Here is a 13,827-nt window from a genome sequence, read left to right as displayed (position 1 = left end):
GCCCAGGTGTGCCAGCGCTGCCATCCCATGCCATGCCATGTCATCCAAGCCATGCCATGCCCAGGTGTGCCAGCAGCGCCATGCCATGCCATGGTAAACTGTGCCAGCAGTGCCATGCCGTGCCGTGCCGAGCTGCGCCAGCAGTGCCATGCCGTGCCAGCAGCGCCGTGATATGCTGAGCCGTGCCATGCCGCGCCGTGTCATGCCGTGCCACGCCGAGCCGTGCCAGCGGCACCACGCCACGCCGTGCCCGGCGAGCCGCGCCAGCCGCTGCCGCTGCCGCTCGGGCCGGTGCCGCGGTTCTCCCCCGCGCGGCGGCGCGGGGCGGTGGCGGCGGAGCGGCGGCGGCTCGCCCCCCCCACCGGCGGCTCTCCCCGCCCCGGGGGCCCGGCCGGGCGCGGATTGGTGCGCGGCGCCGGCCCCCTCGGAGCGCGGCCGCCATCGGGGCTATTTGACGTGTCGGTGGGGCCGGGGAAGGGCTTCGTCTCGCCGGGGCCGCCGCCGCCGCCGCTCCGCCGCCCGCCCGGCCCGGCCCGGCCCCGCGGAGCCCGGGCACCCCCCCTTTCCCCCGCCCCAAATGAGCGGCGCTCCCGGCGGGCCCCGGCCGAGGACCCCGCCGAGCCGCGGAGCCGCGGCCGCCCCGTCGCCCCGGCCGCCCCCCGCCGACCCGCTGCGCCAGGCCAGCCGGCTGCCCATCCGCGTCCTGAAGATGCTCAGCGCCCACGGCGGCCACCTCCTGCACCCCGAGTACCTCCAGCCGCTCTCCTCCACGCCCGTCAGCCCCATCGAGGTCAGTGCCCGCCGCCCCCGACCGCGCCTCGGACCCCCGGACCCGCGCTCCCGGTTCCCCCGGCCGGGCTCTTCCCAGCCCGGTTCTCCCGGCATTCCCGGCCGCCGCTCCCGGTTCTCCCGGCCGGCTGCTTCTCAGCCCGGCGCTCCCGGCTTTCCTGGCCGCCGCTCCCGGTTCTCCCGGCCGGGCTCTGCCCTGCCCGGCGTCCCTGCTTCCCCCACTTCGTTCTTTCTTTCCCTCCCCCGCTGCCGCCGCCGCAGCCCCGCTCCCCCCCGCCCCCCCCCCCCCCACCCGGTCCCTCTTCTCCCCGGCCGGGCGCGTCCCCCCGCCCCGTCCCCCCCATCCCCGCGCCCTGGCTCGGCCCCGGGCCCGGCCCCGGGCTTTCGGCGGTGGGGGGAGGCCGGTGCGGGGGCGCCGTCGGGGTCCCCCCTGACCGGCTCCGCTCCGCCCGCAGCTGGACGCCAAGAAGAGCCCGCTGGCGCTGCTGGCCCAGACCTGCTCGCAGATCGGGAAGCCCGACCCGCCGCCCTCCTCCAAGCTGAACGCCGTAGCGGCCGCCGCGCCCGCCGCCGACAAGGAGCCCTCGGCCCGGCCCGCCGCGCTGAAGCCGCCGGGCAGCGGGGACGCGCCCGCCGAGGACAAGTCGAGCTTCAAGCCCTACTCGAAGGGCGGCGGGGAGCCGCGCAAGGAGGGCGGCGCGGACAAGGCCGGCTTTCGGGTGCCCAGCGCAGCGTGCCCGCCGTTCCCCCCGCACGCCGCCGCCTCGCCCGGCGGCTCCCGCGGGGCCTCGCCGCAGCACCCCGACCCCAAGGGCGCCGAGGAGAAGAAGGAGCCCGAGGGCGGCAAGCCCAGCCCCGAGGGGACGGGCGGGGCGCTGGGGCGCGGGGTGGTGGAGCCCGGGGCGCACGGCGAGCCCCCCTCGGGCCGCAAGTCGGAGCCCCCCGCGCTGCCGCCCGCCGGCCATGTGGCCCCCGTGTCGCCCTACAAGCCGGGCCACTCCGTCTTCCCCCTGCCGCCCTCCAGCATCGGCTACCACGGCTCCATCGTCGGCGCCTACGCCGGCTACCCGTCCCAGTTCGTGCCCGGGCTGGATCCCACCAAGCCGGGGCTGGTGGGCAGCCAGCTGCCGGGGGCGCTGGGGCTGCCGGGCAAACCGCCCAGCTCCAGCCCGCTCACCGGGGCCTCGCCGCCCTCCTTCATGCAGGGATTATGCCGGGACCCGTACTGCCTGAGCTACCACAGCGCCTCGCACCTGGGCTCCAGCAACTGCTCCAGCTGCGTGCACGACCCCGGCAGCCTCAAGAGCGGATACCCCTTGGTGTACCCCACGCACCCCCTGCACTCGGTGCACACCACGCTCTCCTCCAGCGGCACCCCCAGCCTGCCCGGCCACCCCCTCTACACCTACGGCTTCATGCTGCAGAACGACCCCCTGCCCCACATATGCAACTGGGTGTCTGCCAGCGGACCCTGCGACAAGAGGTTTGCCACCTCGGAGGAGCTGCTCACCCACCTACGGACCCACACGGCCCTGCCGGGGGCCGAGAAACTCTTGGCGGGCTACCCTACCTCCGGGCTGGGCTCCGCGGCCTCCTGCCACCTGCACCTCCCGCCCGCCGCCCCCGGGAGCCCCAACACCTTACCGGCCTCGCTCTCCTTGAGGAGCCCACACACTTTGGGACTAAACAGGTACCACCCCTACGGCAAGAGCCACTTGCCCACGGCCGGCGCCCTGCCCGTGCCCTCCTTGCCGGCTGCCGGACCTTACTACTCCCCGTACGCGCTCTACGGCCAAAGACTCACGTCAGCCTCGGCTTTGGGATATCAGTAACCGGCGCGGCCCCGGCCGGCTCAGCCCCAGCCCCCCGCGCCCTCCTTGGACTCTGTATTTATTACTGTATGTTAGCTTAAAGCTGGGAATATAAGTGCATTATACACCAATGAATCAATGGTATGCAAAAAGTCTGTGTCCAAAAAAAAAAAAAAATAACCCGAAAAAAAGAAAAAAAAAATTCCCTCTTTACTTTGCAGGTGTGGGGCTTTGATTTTTTCCCCTTCTGTTTCTTTTGAAATTTTTTTTTCCTTCCCCTTCTTAATTTCCCCCGAGAAATTCTTGCATGACTCCTGCCACACATGGAAAAGCAAAAAAAAAAAAAAAAAAGGCATTTTCCTCCTTCCCCTCTGCGTTTATCGCTCTGGGATTCTGTTCTCTGCATTTGTAACTTGCAGATGTAATTTTTTTTTTTGTAATTTTTTTCTTATTTTTAATCTTTGGGGTTTTCAAATTTGTTTTTCCTTTTAAAATTTTTGTGGTTTATTTTTTTTTTTTAATTTTACTCCTTTTTTTGGTTTTTGTTTTTGTTTTTTTTTTTTTCCTTTTTGCGCTGTGTCCGGGGCCAGGGGGGGCTGCTCACGCCGGCCGGGTGATGCTCACCCCAGGCCGTGCTCCCCCCGCGGCCGTGCCCCGCCGGGGGCTGCAGGACCCCGCGTGTCCCCCCCATGCCGGAGGGGGGACCGGAGGATCGGCGGGCGCATCGGCAGGACCGGCGGCCCCGGGCGGGCGGACGAGCCCCGGTAAGTCTGATTTTGTTAATAAACGGCTCTTGGTTGTACCCACGCTCTGGTCTCGTCTCGTCCCTGCCCGGGGGTCCGGCGGGGGCCGCGGGGTCCCAGCACCATCTAGCGGCGGCGGCGGCGGGAGCGGCACCGGAGGAGCCCCGCGGGAGCGGCGGCACCGGGTGCGCTCCTGGCGCGGCCCCGCGGGCTCCGCGCCCCCGTTCCCCTCCCCGCGTGTCCCTGCCCCCGGTGTCCCCAGGCGTGGCGGCTGAGGGAAGGTTCGAGAAGGCGTTTAGCGGGATCAGAGCGGTGCCCCCGGGTGGTCACCCCCTCCCGGGGTGCAGTTGTGGTAGAAGCAGGGTCCCGGATCTCGGTGTGGGGGGGTCGTGCCTGCTCCTCTTCAATCTTTGTGTCGGGAGGAGGGTGATGGATGGCTCTGACATGGTCTGGCTCCATCCCCACCATGTTGGGGGCTCTGCCTGCTCCATGCCCCAAGGAAAGCGCTTTCACTCCAGCTCTGGGACCCCCGGCCAAGCTGCCCCTTGAAACCCTGCATGCCCCATTGCCCCACATCACTTATTTTTTTTCTGCCTCGTTCCTGTTGCATTTCAGTGAGTCACGCAATTAATCCCTGTTAATTGCCTTCTCGATATTGCTTTATGCCCTGTGTTTAAATTCCTTTGTGTCCTTTGAGCTGAAAAATAACGCGCTGAGAACGGGGACTACTTTTGCCAAAGGGATTTTGATTTCCCTGCCTGTGCCTGAGCGTGGCTGCAGGCGTGCGGCCGCTGGGAGTGCCCAGCTGGGGTTTCCTATGGCAGCAGGAGAGGTTTGGTGCTTCAGGGGCCAGTTTGGCTCCATGCTGAGCTCCCCCAGGAGCTGATTTTGGGGATCTCTGGCTGCCCCTTGCCCTGTGCGGACGTGGCTGGGCTCCGTTTGTGGCAGTGGCGGTGTTGCTCCTTCCAGGTGGGATGTTTGCTGGATGAGGGCTGGGATTTGCAGGGCTGGGGGGCTTTGCTGCAGGTGTTTGCTCTGTCCTGTGGGCACAGCAGGAAGGGGGTGCCAGGTCCAGGCTGGTGCAGCCCCTCCGGTGTCTCCTGTGTCCCTGCTGGATGCTGAGCCCTGTGGCAGCTGAAGCTGGCCGTGGAGGAGGGTGCCACAGGCGGTGGGCAGAGCAGCTCCAGTGTGTTCTTTCTGGTGGCACAGGAGGTATCCAGACCCCCTGGCCCTCGGGAGCATCGCTTCTCCCTGGATGTGGCCCCCACTCTCAGCAGTGATGCCGCTCGGTGTCGGCCTCGCTCGGGCACTGCCAGTCCCCATCATAAATCCTGGCTGTGGCTTCGTGCTGGGGCCTGCCTCAGGTTCCTGCAGTGGAATTTTGTCCCACCATGCCCGTCCCTGGCCGTGGCTGGGCACCTCGTGCCACAGGCTGGGAGGATGATGCCGCAGACCCTCGAGGCGCGGTAGCCCGATGCCAAAATCAGCGCTCCGGGTGTCGGCGCTGCCAGGGCCGTGCCAGATCCGAGCCATAGAGCAGCAAGGGCGCAGGGCAAGGGGCTGCTCAGCCTCGTCCTGCCAGAGCCTTCTCCCAGGGCTGCCAGGCGCATCCCTCCTCACAGCAAAGCTCCATCCCCTCTCTCCCCCAAACCCTCGCCACACCAGGATGGTCCCTGCTCCAAAACGAGCCCGTGCGCCTTCCCTTAACTCACAGCAGGGCTGGGTGCTGCCTGGATGCGTCCTGCTGAGCAGGAGGTTCCCTGAGGAATGTTTTTCTCCTCCCTAAGGACTGCAGCAGCGGGGCCAGACCGTGTAAACACCGCGAGTATCATCTGATAGCGGCGGCACTTGGGCTGAGCTGCTGGGGAACAGTCGCGTTGCCAATATATTAAATAATTCCCTGTGTAATGTATGCCCAGGTTATTGCAGAATTCATTTTATAATAAGAGCACTGGGATGCACTTTATTAATCATTCTGTCTAACAACCTGCACTCCACAGTTTCGGTTTGATTTGATTCAATCCTGTCTTTCTGCAAAATATATGGCTGAGTGGGTTGGATAATGTATGGCTTAATTTAGAGTTGTATGGGTTTGAATTACCATTTTCATAATGTGCTGTGCATTAATGTGTTGCATCATTTATACAGAAAAATGTGCCAGGTTTCAAACCTCTCCAGGAGGCAAAAGTCACCTAAAGGGAACGCGGAGAGACAGAAAAAGACCTTTTCAAATCCAGCTGGGGCTGGGAGGACACCGGTGGGTGTCGGACGTGGGGACAGCAGTGTTGGGGCTGTGCTGGTGTCTCCTTTCCCCGTGGCACAGCAGCACCTTCTCCAGCTCGCCCCGAGCTGCCCGGGACCTGCAGCGCTTGACTCACGGGTGACCCCGGTGCCGGCGCTCGCCGAAGTCGCGCCCACGGTCGCCCACCGTCACTCACCCCGCGCCGCGAGGAAAAAGCTCTGATTATCCAAATACAGTCATTAAAGGGGAAATGTGTTTTTAGGACTGTCAGAGTGATTAATGAGGGTTAGCAATCCTTGCAAATGCACTTGTTTAGTCTAACTGGCAGCCTCTCCTTTCCTATTGATTTATGGTGGCAGTTGCCGGGGCCGCGGTGTGTGTGGAAGGAGCGGGGCTGCGCCGGGGCTGCCGGGGCACGGCGAGGGGCCCGGCCGAGCGGCACGGCACGCTCTGCTGTGCCGGAGGCAGCCGAACAAAGGCAACATTATCCCCTGTGCCGGGGAAGGAATGACTTGGACGCACACGCCGAGCCGCTCCGCGTGCCTTATAAATATCCCCGTCTGTGAAGCCCGAAGCCCAGCTGACCACAGCCACGCTGTCCGCCCAATAAATACGTGAATGAAAGAGCCAGGCCCTATTTTTTCTTGTTGTTTTCCTTCCTCTCCTGCACAAAAATCCCCGATGTCTTTTAGGTGATGCAGAGGTGGCTGCCCGCAGACGTACAAGGCGTTTCAGAGCCCGGAGCGGAGCGCGGCGTCCTCGAGGGCTGGAGCCTGCCCAGGGGTCAGGTCGGGATGCAGAGGCATGGGCCAGAGCAGAGCCATGGTGGGTGGATGAGAAGTTCCTCAGCTGCATAAAGCAGCTTTTCTTTCCACGTGAGCACTGGTGGAAGCCACGGAGAACATGGGCTCTGTTTGTCCTCCAAGCCAGAGCGGCGTGGACACCTCCTGTCCCCCCACCAGCATCCCCGTGCCCAGCCTGGGGTCAGGGGTTTGCTTTGGGGCACACTTGGTGCTGCATGAGCTGAGAGCAGACCTGGAAGGACAGAGCCGTGCTTGGAGGTGGCAGCGGAGGTCCCGTGCCCAGCTGTGAGCTGGAGCCCTGCAGGAGGAGCAGCTGGAGCGGCCGGCGGTGACACAGCGGTGACACAGCGGTGACACGGAGCGGTCAGGCCAGCACCGAGGTGTGGAGCTGTATGTGCCCAGCAAAGCCCCACACTGCTCTGCTGTGGGGCCACCTCCAGCCACTCCAAGCAGTGGGACAGCACAAGTGACAAGAGGCTGGACAAGGTGAGTGGAGAAAGACAAAGCCTCAAGGTGCCAAAGCCAGAAGAGTGTGGGCAAGCACCCGGGGCACTGCAGTGGCCAGGAATGCCACAAATGGGAGTGGACTTTCCTCTGGCTCTGGATAACGGCTGAAGAGCTGCTGCTGCCTCTGCCCTGACCATGGATTGGTGTGTGCTGCAAATCCTCCTGTAGCTCCGATTCCAGCTTCAGCAGCGACACGCTGACGTGTTCCTCACCACACCAGTGACCCACGGGAAGTGCCCAGTGTGACCATGGCCATGGTTTCCCTCTTGTGCAGTGTGACAGTCCAGCACAGGGCCCTGGCAGGTGACAAAGCCCTGGGGCTGGGCCACGGCCGTTTCCTCGCACAGGTTGACACCGGAGTGTGGCAGCGATCCCGCTGGTTCCTGCAGGCTGGGTCACAGTCACCCTCTGTTTATTGTGGTGACAAACTGAGGAGTGCTGATCCTTACACACCAACACTTCGGCTGAAGCTCCCCGGGGAGCAGAGGAGGGTGCTCAGCTGACAGCTCCGTGCACAGAGCAGGGTCCTGGAGCTCGAGTCCCAATAACACAGATTTACACAGATTTACACAGATTTACACAGACCCGTGTGTTTTCTGAAGGTGATCATGGAAACCTCCAGGAGCAGCTTTGCCATGACTTCATCCCACCTTCCAGAGTGGTGCAGGGAGACAGGACAGGAGGATGTCACCCACGGAGGAGGTGCCTTGGCCAAAGGTGATGGTGGAATGCTGACCCTGTGCTATCAGAGCTGGCCCCCACAGGCTGAGCAGAGCTGGACAGGACACCCGACACTGTGCAGGGTGCAACGTGACCTTTTCCAACACCTTGTGGTCCCAAAATTCATGGATCACCCCTCCTGACCTGGCAAAATTTGGAAGGAGATGAAGGATGCAGCATCTTGGGCATCTGGTGGCTTCTGGGACTTGACAGACCCTTCGTGCAGACACCTCAGTGGAACAGAGAACCAAAATGGCCTTTTTTGTGTCCCCCACAGCTGCAAAGGGTGGCTCCCCAGCAGCACTCAGGGCTGTGCTGGTGCCCACCACAGCACCCCTGCATCTCCACTGGTGCATCCCTGGGAGAGGGAGATGCTGCTGCACCAAAGAGGACGGGAGCAGTGGGAGCCTCAGGTCCTGGTGCCACCTCCCCACTGCAGGAGGGGTGGCTGGGGAGCTCTGAGAGAGGACAGCACAGAAATGGGGACTGGGAAAGATCTTTCTTGCTGAGCCCTCACTGCCTTCTCTGCACTTCCAGAGGGAGGAGAGGGCAGAGAGAAGCACCCAGATTTGCTGTATTTTCCTCTCTGGATGAGAAGGATGGGGCTGCTCACCACCGAGGATGGCATCCAGGCCAGGAGCCCTGCTCCTCTGGGCACAGCTCCTAGCAAAGGGACTCCTGCTTTCTGCTGGAGCAGTGTTGCCTTTGTGGGGTTTTGTTTTGTTCCCGTTCCCTGCACAATCCCAGTAACATCCAACGGGCTGGAGAAGGACAGTCCCCCTCGGAGGTGAGAAGAGCCATGTTCTGGGCAGAATGGAAATGGAGCCAACAGCCCTTCCTTGCTTCTGGGGTTCCCACAGTCTCTGGGACTCTGCTTGGGTTTTGTTTTGGGAACAACAGGGATGGATGGGGCTGGCTGGGTGCCTGCTCCTCTGGCTGCAGGGATGTGCTCTGTCCCCATTGCTGCTGCTCCTCGATAATTCCCAAGCTTTTCCAAGTTGCTGTGCTGGCACAGAAATCCTGCAGCACTGGGGCAGCTCAGGGGGAACAGCCCAAGGGGAGCACCAGGATCCGACAGCTCTCGCATGATTTTGGGATGTCCTGGTGTGGGGCAGACCCTGAGCCCTCCTGGCTGTGAGGAAACCCCTTGGGGCACTGGGACTGTCCTGCTGGGTTTGGGGACTGGCTCTGAGCACTGGGGTGTGCACAGCACCCACATGCTGCAGGTGAGGGCTGGCAGCTCCAGGGTGCTCCGTGCCAGCAGGGCACAGAGAGAGCTCAGCACCCCAGCCAGGGCTGGGCAGTGGGCACAGCCCCCCACCTTTGATCACACCCCAGATGGCCACAAGCCCCAGGGCAGGGATGGGCTCCGGGCACAGATCTCTGGCTGTTGTGTCCGTGGGGCCAGCACGGTGCCAAGGGATGCTGCTGGCACCCCGGGCTGCCCCTGCTCATCCCGCTGGCCCTGCCCTTCTCCCGCCGCCGGGAGCGGCCCTTTCATCTCGGGGGGAGGTACAAATGGAGCTGTCAGATGCCATCAGCCCCGCGATATGACAGGTTGTGGGGCCGGGGCCCCTCGAACAGAGCAGCCTTGTCTGTCAGAGCCGCCTGACACTCCCCATAATGGCCAGATGGATGAGACTCTGAAAGTAGGGCCCGGCGCGTTTTCAACTCTATTTTGGGTGAAAACACTTCTTGAAAGATCTTGAAAGGAGCTGGCAGTTTAGTAGTTCAGATGATTAATGAGCACTGGCTCTGGCGGGTGGATTTCTCGCGCCGTGCCAGCAGCTGGGCCGCTGCAGCGGGCCAAGACACGCCGAGCTCCCCCCGGCCCCCGGCCCCCCGGCCTTCCCGGAAATGACACCGAGGCGACAGGCCCTGCATATGGAAAAAGTTAAATATAAATTACTGCTGAAAGAGGCCTCGCTGAGCGGAGTTAGTTAAAGATGTTTATGGATTCAGAAACACGGGCCTGCATATGTATTTAGGGATGACAAATGTGATTCAATAAGTCAGGAATTTCTCCGTGGGCTGAGGCGGGACCCGCGCGGCGCGGGCGCTGCTCTGGGCTCCGCAGCTCCGTGCCATAAATCCTGCAGGCAGGCTCCTCGCTCCTTCCCGGCCTTGATTTCCCTGCAGCTCACCAAGGCACAGGAGATCCCGAGCTGTGTTTGGGATGTGGCAGCCCTGCTCCCTCCACGGGCGTCCCCTGGGGCGGGTTTGCCCCCAAACCCACTGGGGAGCACACTGCCACCAGTGCCAGGCACGTCCCTGTCCTGGGCTCTCTGTCCCTCCCAGAGCTGCTCTGGGAGCAGCCGGGCCCTTCAGATGATTAATGACCAACAGCTCCAGAACAAGTTTGGGGTTTGACCCGGTGCTTAACAAGTTCAGCCCTAATTCTGCACCCCTTCATGTGGGGCAGCTGGGGGGGAGCCTGGGGAGCACCCACCCAAACTGCCCCCTGTTCCTGCTGGTCTTGGGGCGCACATCAGGAACCACTGAGGCAGAAAACCCTAAACTGAACTCCAGCTGCTGTGGTGGGGGCTTGGCAGGGGTGCCAGCTCCATGGTGGGGGTGCCAGGTCCATGGTGGGGGTGCCAGGTCCGTGGTGAGGGTGCCAGTCCATGGTGGGGGTGCCAGGTCCATGGTGGGGGTGTCAGGTCCATGGTGGGGGTGCCAGGTCCATGGTGGGGGTGCCAGGTCCATGGTGGGGTGCCAGGTCCATGGCGGGGGTGCCAGCTCCATGGCAGGGGTGCTGGATTTGGGGTGACAATCCCCAGCAGACCTGCAGCAATGGGCAGTGCAGGACCCCTCCCCTTGGCTCCCCTCATCCCACACCTCTGCGAGGCTCAGAGGGAAATGCCTTTCGGGGGGTCAGCGCCCGGCCAGGCCTTGGACCCACATCCACATTCCTTTGTCCTGATTTTATTCGTTAGCAACATTTGGCCTGGATATGGAGACAGCTAATGAGGGACGGAGTTTATTGCAGTTTGATTTTTCTGTTAAAACAATACAATAAAATAAATGCACTTGGAAATCTGGTCTGTGTTTGTACATAGGAGATTTATGGCTCTGAAGGCTTCCAGAGAGACGCAGCCTTTCATTCCCTTCCTTATTGGAACAGATCATGTTGCAGAGTTTAAAGGCCTCTGGAGCTGTGATTTATTTGAAGGGAGAAATAAGGGAAATCCAACTATCTGTTCCCTGGCTCGGATCATCCAGTAACTCCCAGCCAAGGGGACGGATCTGCACCTCCTCCACAGATTTTTTTTTTCTTTTTTTCCCTCCTGTCGCTTACATTATCCCGCTTACATACCCTCAGCTCTAAATATATCACCAAGCCAGGGATGGCTCCTGACCTGGGCTTCAGCACCTCACAGAGGTTTCCCCAGCCCTTCCTGGAATCCCACAGATAAATCTCTCTCCTGAGCTCCTCCACGCTGCTGATGGGACGGGACCTGCGTGGGGCCAGCTGCTGCCTTGATCCAGAGCTGAGGCAATGACAGGATCTTGGGGTTATCTCTGGATTCAGGTGATAAATTCACATCACCTGCTCCTGCTCCCCTCCCTTGCTGCTCTCCTGGGCAGAGAAGAGAACAGCAGCTTAGAACCAGGTCAGGATTTGTGCCTGAAAACCTTTTCCATGAACTTGGAAACTCAGCAGGATGATGCTGCAGCTCCCACGCTCCAGGCTGGGGCTGCCACAGCCGCCTCCCTGCCACCCTCACAGAGGAAAACTGTGTTTTGCCCTTCTCTGAGGTTTCCTGCTGCCCAAGGATGAAGGCTCCGTGCTGCTGTGGTGCACCCCAGCCCATCCCAGTTACCCCAGTGGATCCCCCCAGCAGGAGCAAGGTGAGATCCTTCCCTGAGCCTAAACCAGACATTTTGGAAGCATTTGGCATTTACAGGCTGGAGCTTCGTGGGTTCTCCTGCTTCTCCCAGGAATCTCCTGGACTTCTGGGAATGGTGAGCCTTGGTCCCATCGGCACCATCCATCCTGTGCTGTTGGGACACAGCTCTGAGAGGAGAATTCCCTTCTCCATCGTCACCATCTCGCTGCAGGTCAGGGAAAGAGTGACAGAGGTTTCTAGCTGGGGAGGGACCTGGCTGTGACAGCCACTCTCCTCCTCCTGGAGCTCCATCCCAGCTCCTCCAGCCCATGTTTTTGGTGGGCTATTCCCTCCCCCTGCACACAGACGGGCTCTGTTTGCCATTAGCTCCCCCCCTCTGCCCCAGGAGCCCATCCCAGCACTAATTCTCACGCATGTTTCGGGTAAATCTACTTTCTTTCCCGGGCTGAATTGTGGTTTCCAAGCACCATTAATCATTTCCCTTTAGAAAACAGCATTGGGGGGCTGGAAACACATTGCTCCTTTATTTACTGGGGGATGACCTGGCACGCTGGCACCAGGCCACAGGGCTGGCGCCTGCGGGACGTGGAGAGAAGCCTCGGGGAGAGCTCCCCTCCTGTGCTGGGAACTGACTCCCAGCGGGATCACCTCCCCCAGGACAGACCCCAGCTCCTGCCCAGGGGCTCAGGAAGGAGGGGAGGAAAAGGCTGGGAATGCCAGGTCTCTAGCAGTTTCCCAAGAGCCTCCTCCCAGGGGCTGCTCCCTGGCAGCTCGGTTGCCCCACGGCGAGGGCAGGAATGTGTCCCTGCTCTCTGCCTGCCCCACACGCCCCTCTCAAGGGGGACATGGGTCCAGGACCCTCAGCTCATGATTTTGGAAGGAAGGAAGCCCCCCCTGCCCTGCTGGCCGTGGGGAGGGGGCACAGTGACCACGTGTGAGCTCTGGACTGTCAGGGGATGATTAATGGCCAACGCCACTGAGCTGCCCGGGCTGCCAAGTGCTGCATTGTTAGAGCTGACACGGAACGAGCCCCGACACTCTGGAACACAGCTGTGCCCCATAATCAGCAAATAACCTTCCACAGAGGGAACTGGGGAAGTGCTCCCCCTCCCAGCCCCTGCCAGAGCAGGAAAGGGCCCAGCCAAGCACCCTGCAGCTCCCAGCTCCTTCCAGGGATTTCCCTTCCTGGGCTCCACTGCTCCTTCAGGTTTCAGCTAGGGGAGAGCTGGGATGGGATGGGATGGGATGGGATGGGATGGGATGGGATGGGATGGGATGGGATGGGATGGGATGGGATGGGATGGGATGGGATGGGATGGGATGGGATGGGATGGGATCCATGGCATGGGATGGGATCCATGGGATGGAACTGGAGATGGAGGCAGAATTTGGGATGGGGTTGGGGACAGGATAGAAATGGAGATGGAGACGGCAGAGGGGTTGGGGCAGGACTGGCGAGCAGAGCTTTGCACCCCCCGCTCCAGCTGCACAGGTAACCTTAAACGCCAAAGCAGGAGCGCGGGGACAGAGTTTTTCCAGCCCTATTCCCAGCTGTCAGGCGGTGATTAATGGCCAACAGCCTCGGAATTGCCTTTATTGCCAGCCCGGCATTGTTACAGTGACAGCTAACGAGGGCAGACAGCCTTTACACCGCGCCTCGCCCCGCCCCGCCGGGACCGAGCCGGGCCCGTCCGAGCCGGGGCTGCCCGCGGGGAACCCATGGATAACCCAGCTGTGCCCGCAGGTAACCCAGCTGTGCCTGCAGGTGACCCAGCTCTGCCCATGGATAACCCAGCTGTGCCCACAGGGAACCCAGCTGTGCCCATGGATAACCCAGCTGTGCCCGCAGGTAACCCAGCTGTGCCCATGGATAACCCAGCTGTGCCCATGGATAACCCAGCTGTGCCCACAGGGAACCCAGCTGTGCCCATGGATAACCCAGCTGTGCCCATAGGTAACCCAGCTGTGCCCATGGATAACCCAGCTGTGCCCATGGATAACCCAGCTGTGCCCACAGGTAACCCAGCTGTGCCCATGGATGACCCAGCTGTGCCCGCAGGTGACCCAGCTGTGCCCACAGGGAACCCAGCTGTACCCATGGCCATTCCAGCTGTGCCCACAGGGAACCCAGCTGTGCCCATGGCTATTCCAGTTGTGCCCACAGGTAACCCAGCTGTGCCCACAGGGAAGCCAGCTGTGCCCATGGCCATGCCAGCTGTACCCATGGATAACCCAGCTGTGCCCATGGCTGTCCCAGCTGTGTCCAGGGCTAACCCAGCTGTGCCCATGGCTATTCCAGCTGTGCCCAGGGCTAGCCCAGCTGTGCCCATGGCTATTCCAGCTGTGCCCAGGGCTAGCCCA

The 13,827-nt window shown here is 61.9% G+C and overlaps 1 protein-coding gene across 1 annotated transcript; it reads left to right on the top strand.

Annotated features, from left to right (window-relative positions):
- Window positions 1–577: 577 nt before the first annotated feature.
- Window positions 578–3,662, top strand: ZNF703 (zinc finger protein 703; the record flags this gene model as incomplete). Its single annotated transcript, XM_084221803.1, has 2 exons — window positions 578–790; window positions 1,245–3,662. The coding sequence occupies 2 exons, from the start codon at window positions 578–580 to the stop codon at window positions 2,619–2,621; spliced, it is 1,590 nt and encodes a 529-aa protein (XP_084077929.1). The 3' UTR covers window positions 2,622–3,662.
- Between the last annotated feature and the right edge of the window lie 10,165 nt (window positions 3,663–13,827).

The sequence above is a fragment of the Fringilla coelebs genome (genome assembly GCF_963513975.1).
Source record: "Fringilla coelebs genome assembly, chromosome: 26".
In the NCBI taxonomy this organism is placed as follows: domain Eukaryota; kingdom Metazoa; phylum Chordata; class Aves; order Passeriformes; family Fringillidae; genus Fringilla; species Fringilla coelebs.
Note: the sequence above shows the minus strand (reverse complement) of the source record. Positions and strands in the feature narration are given on the sequence as shown.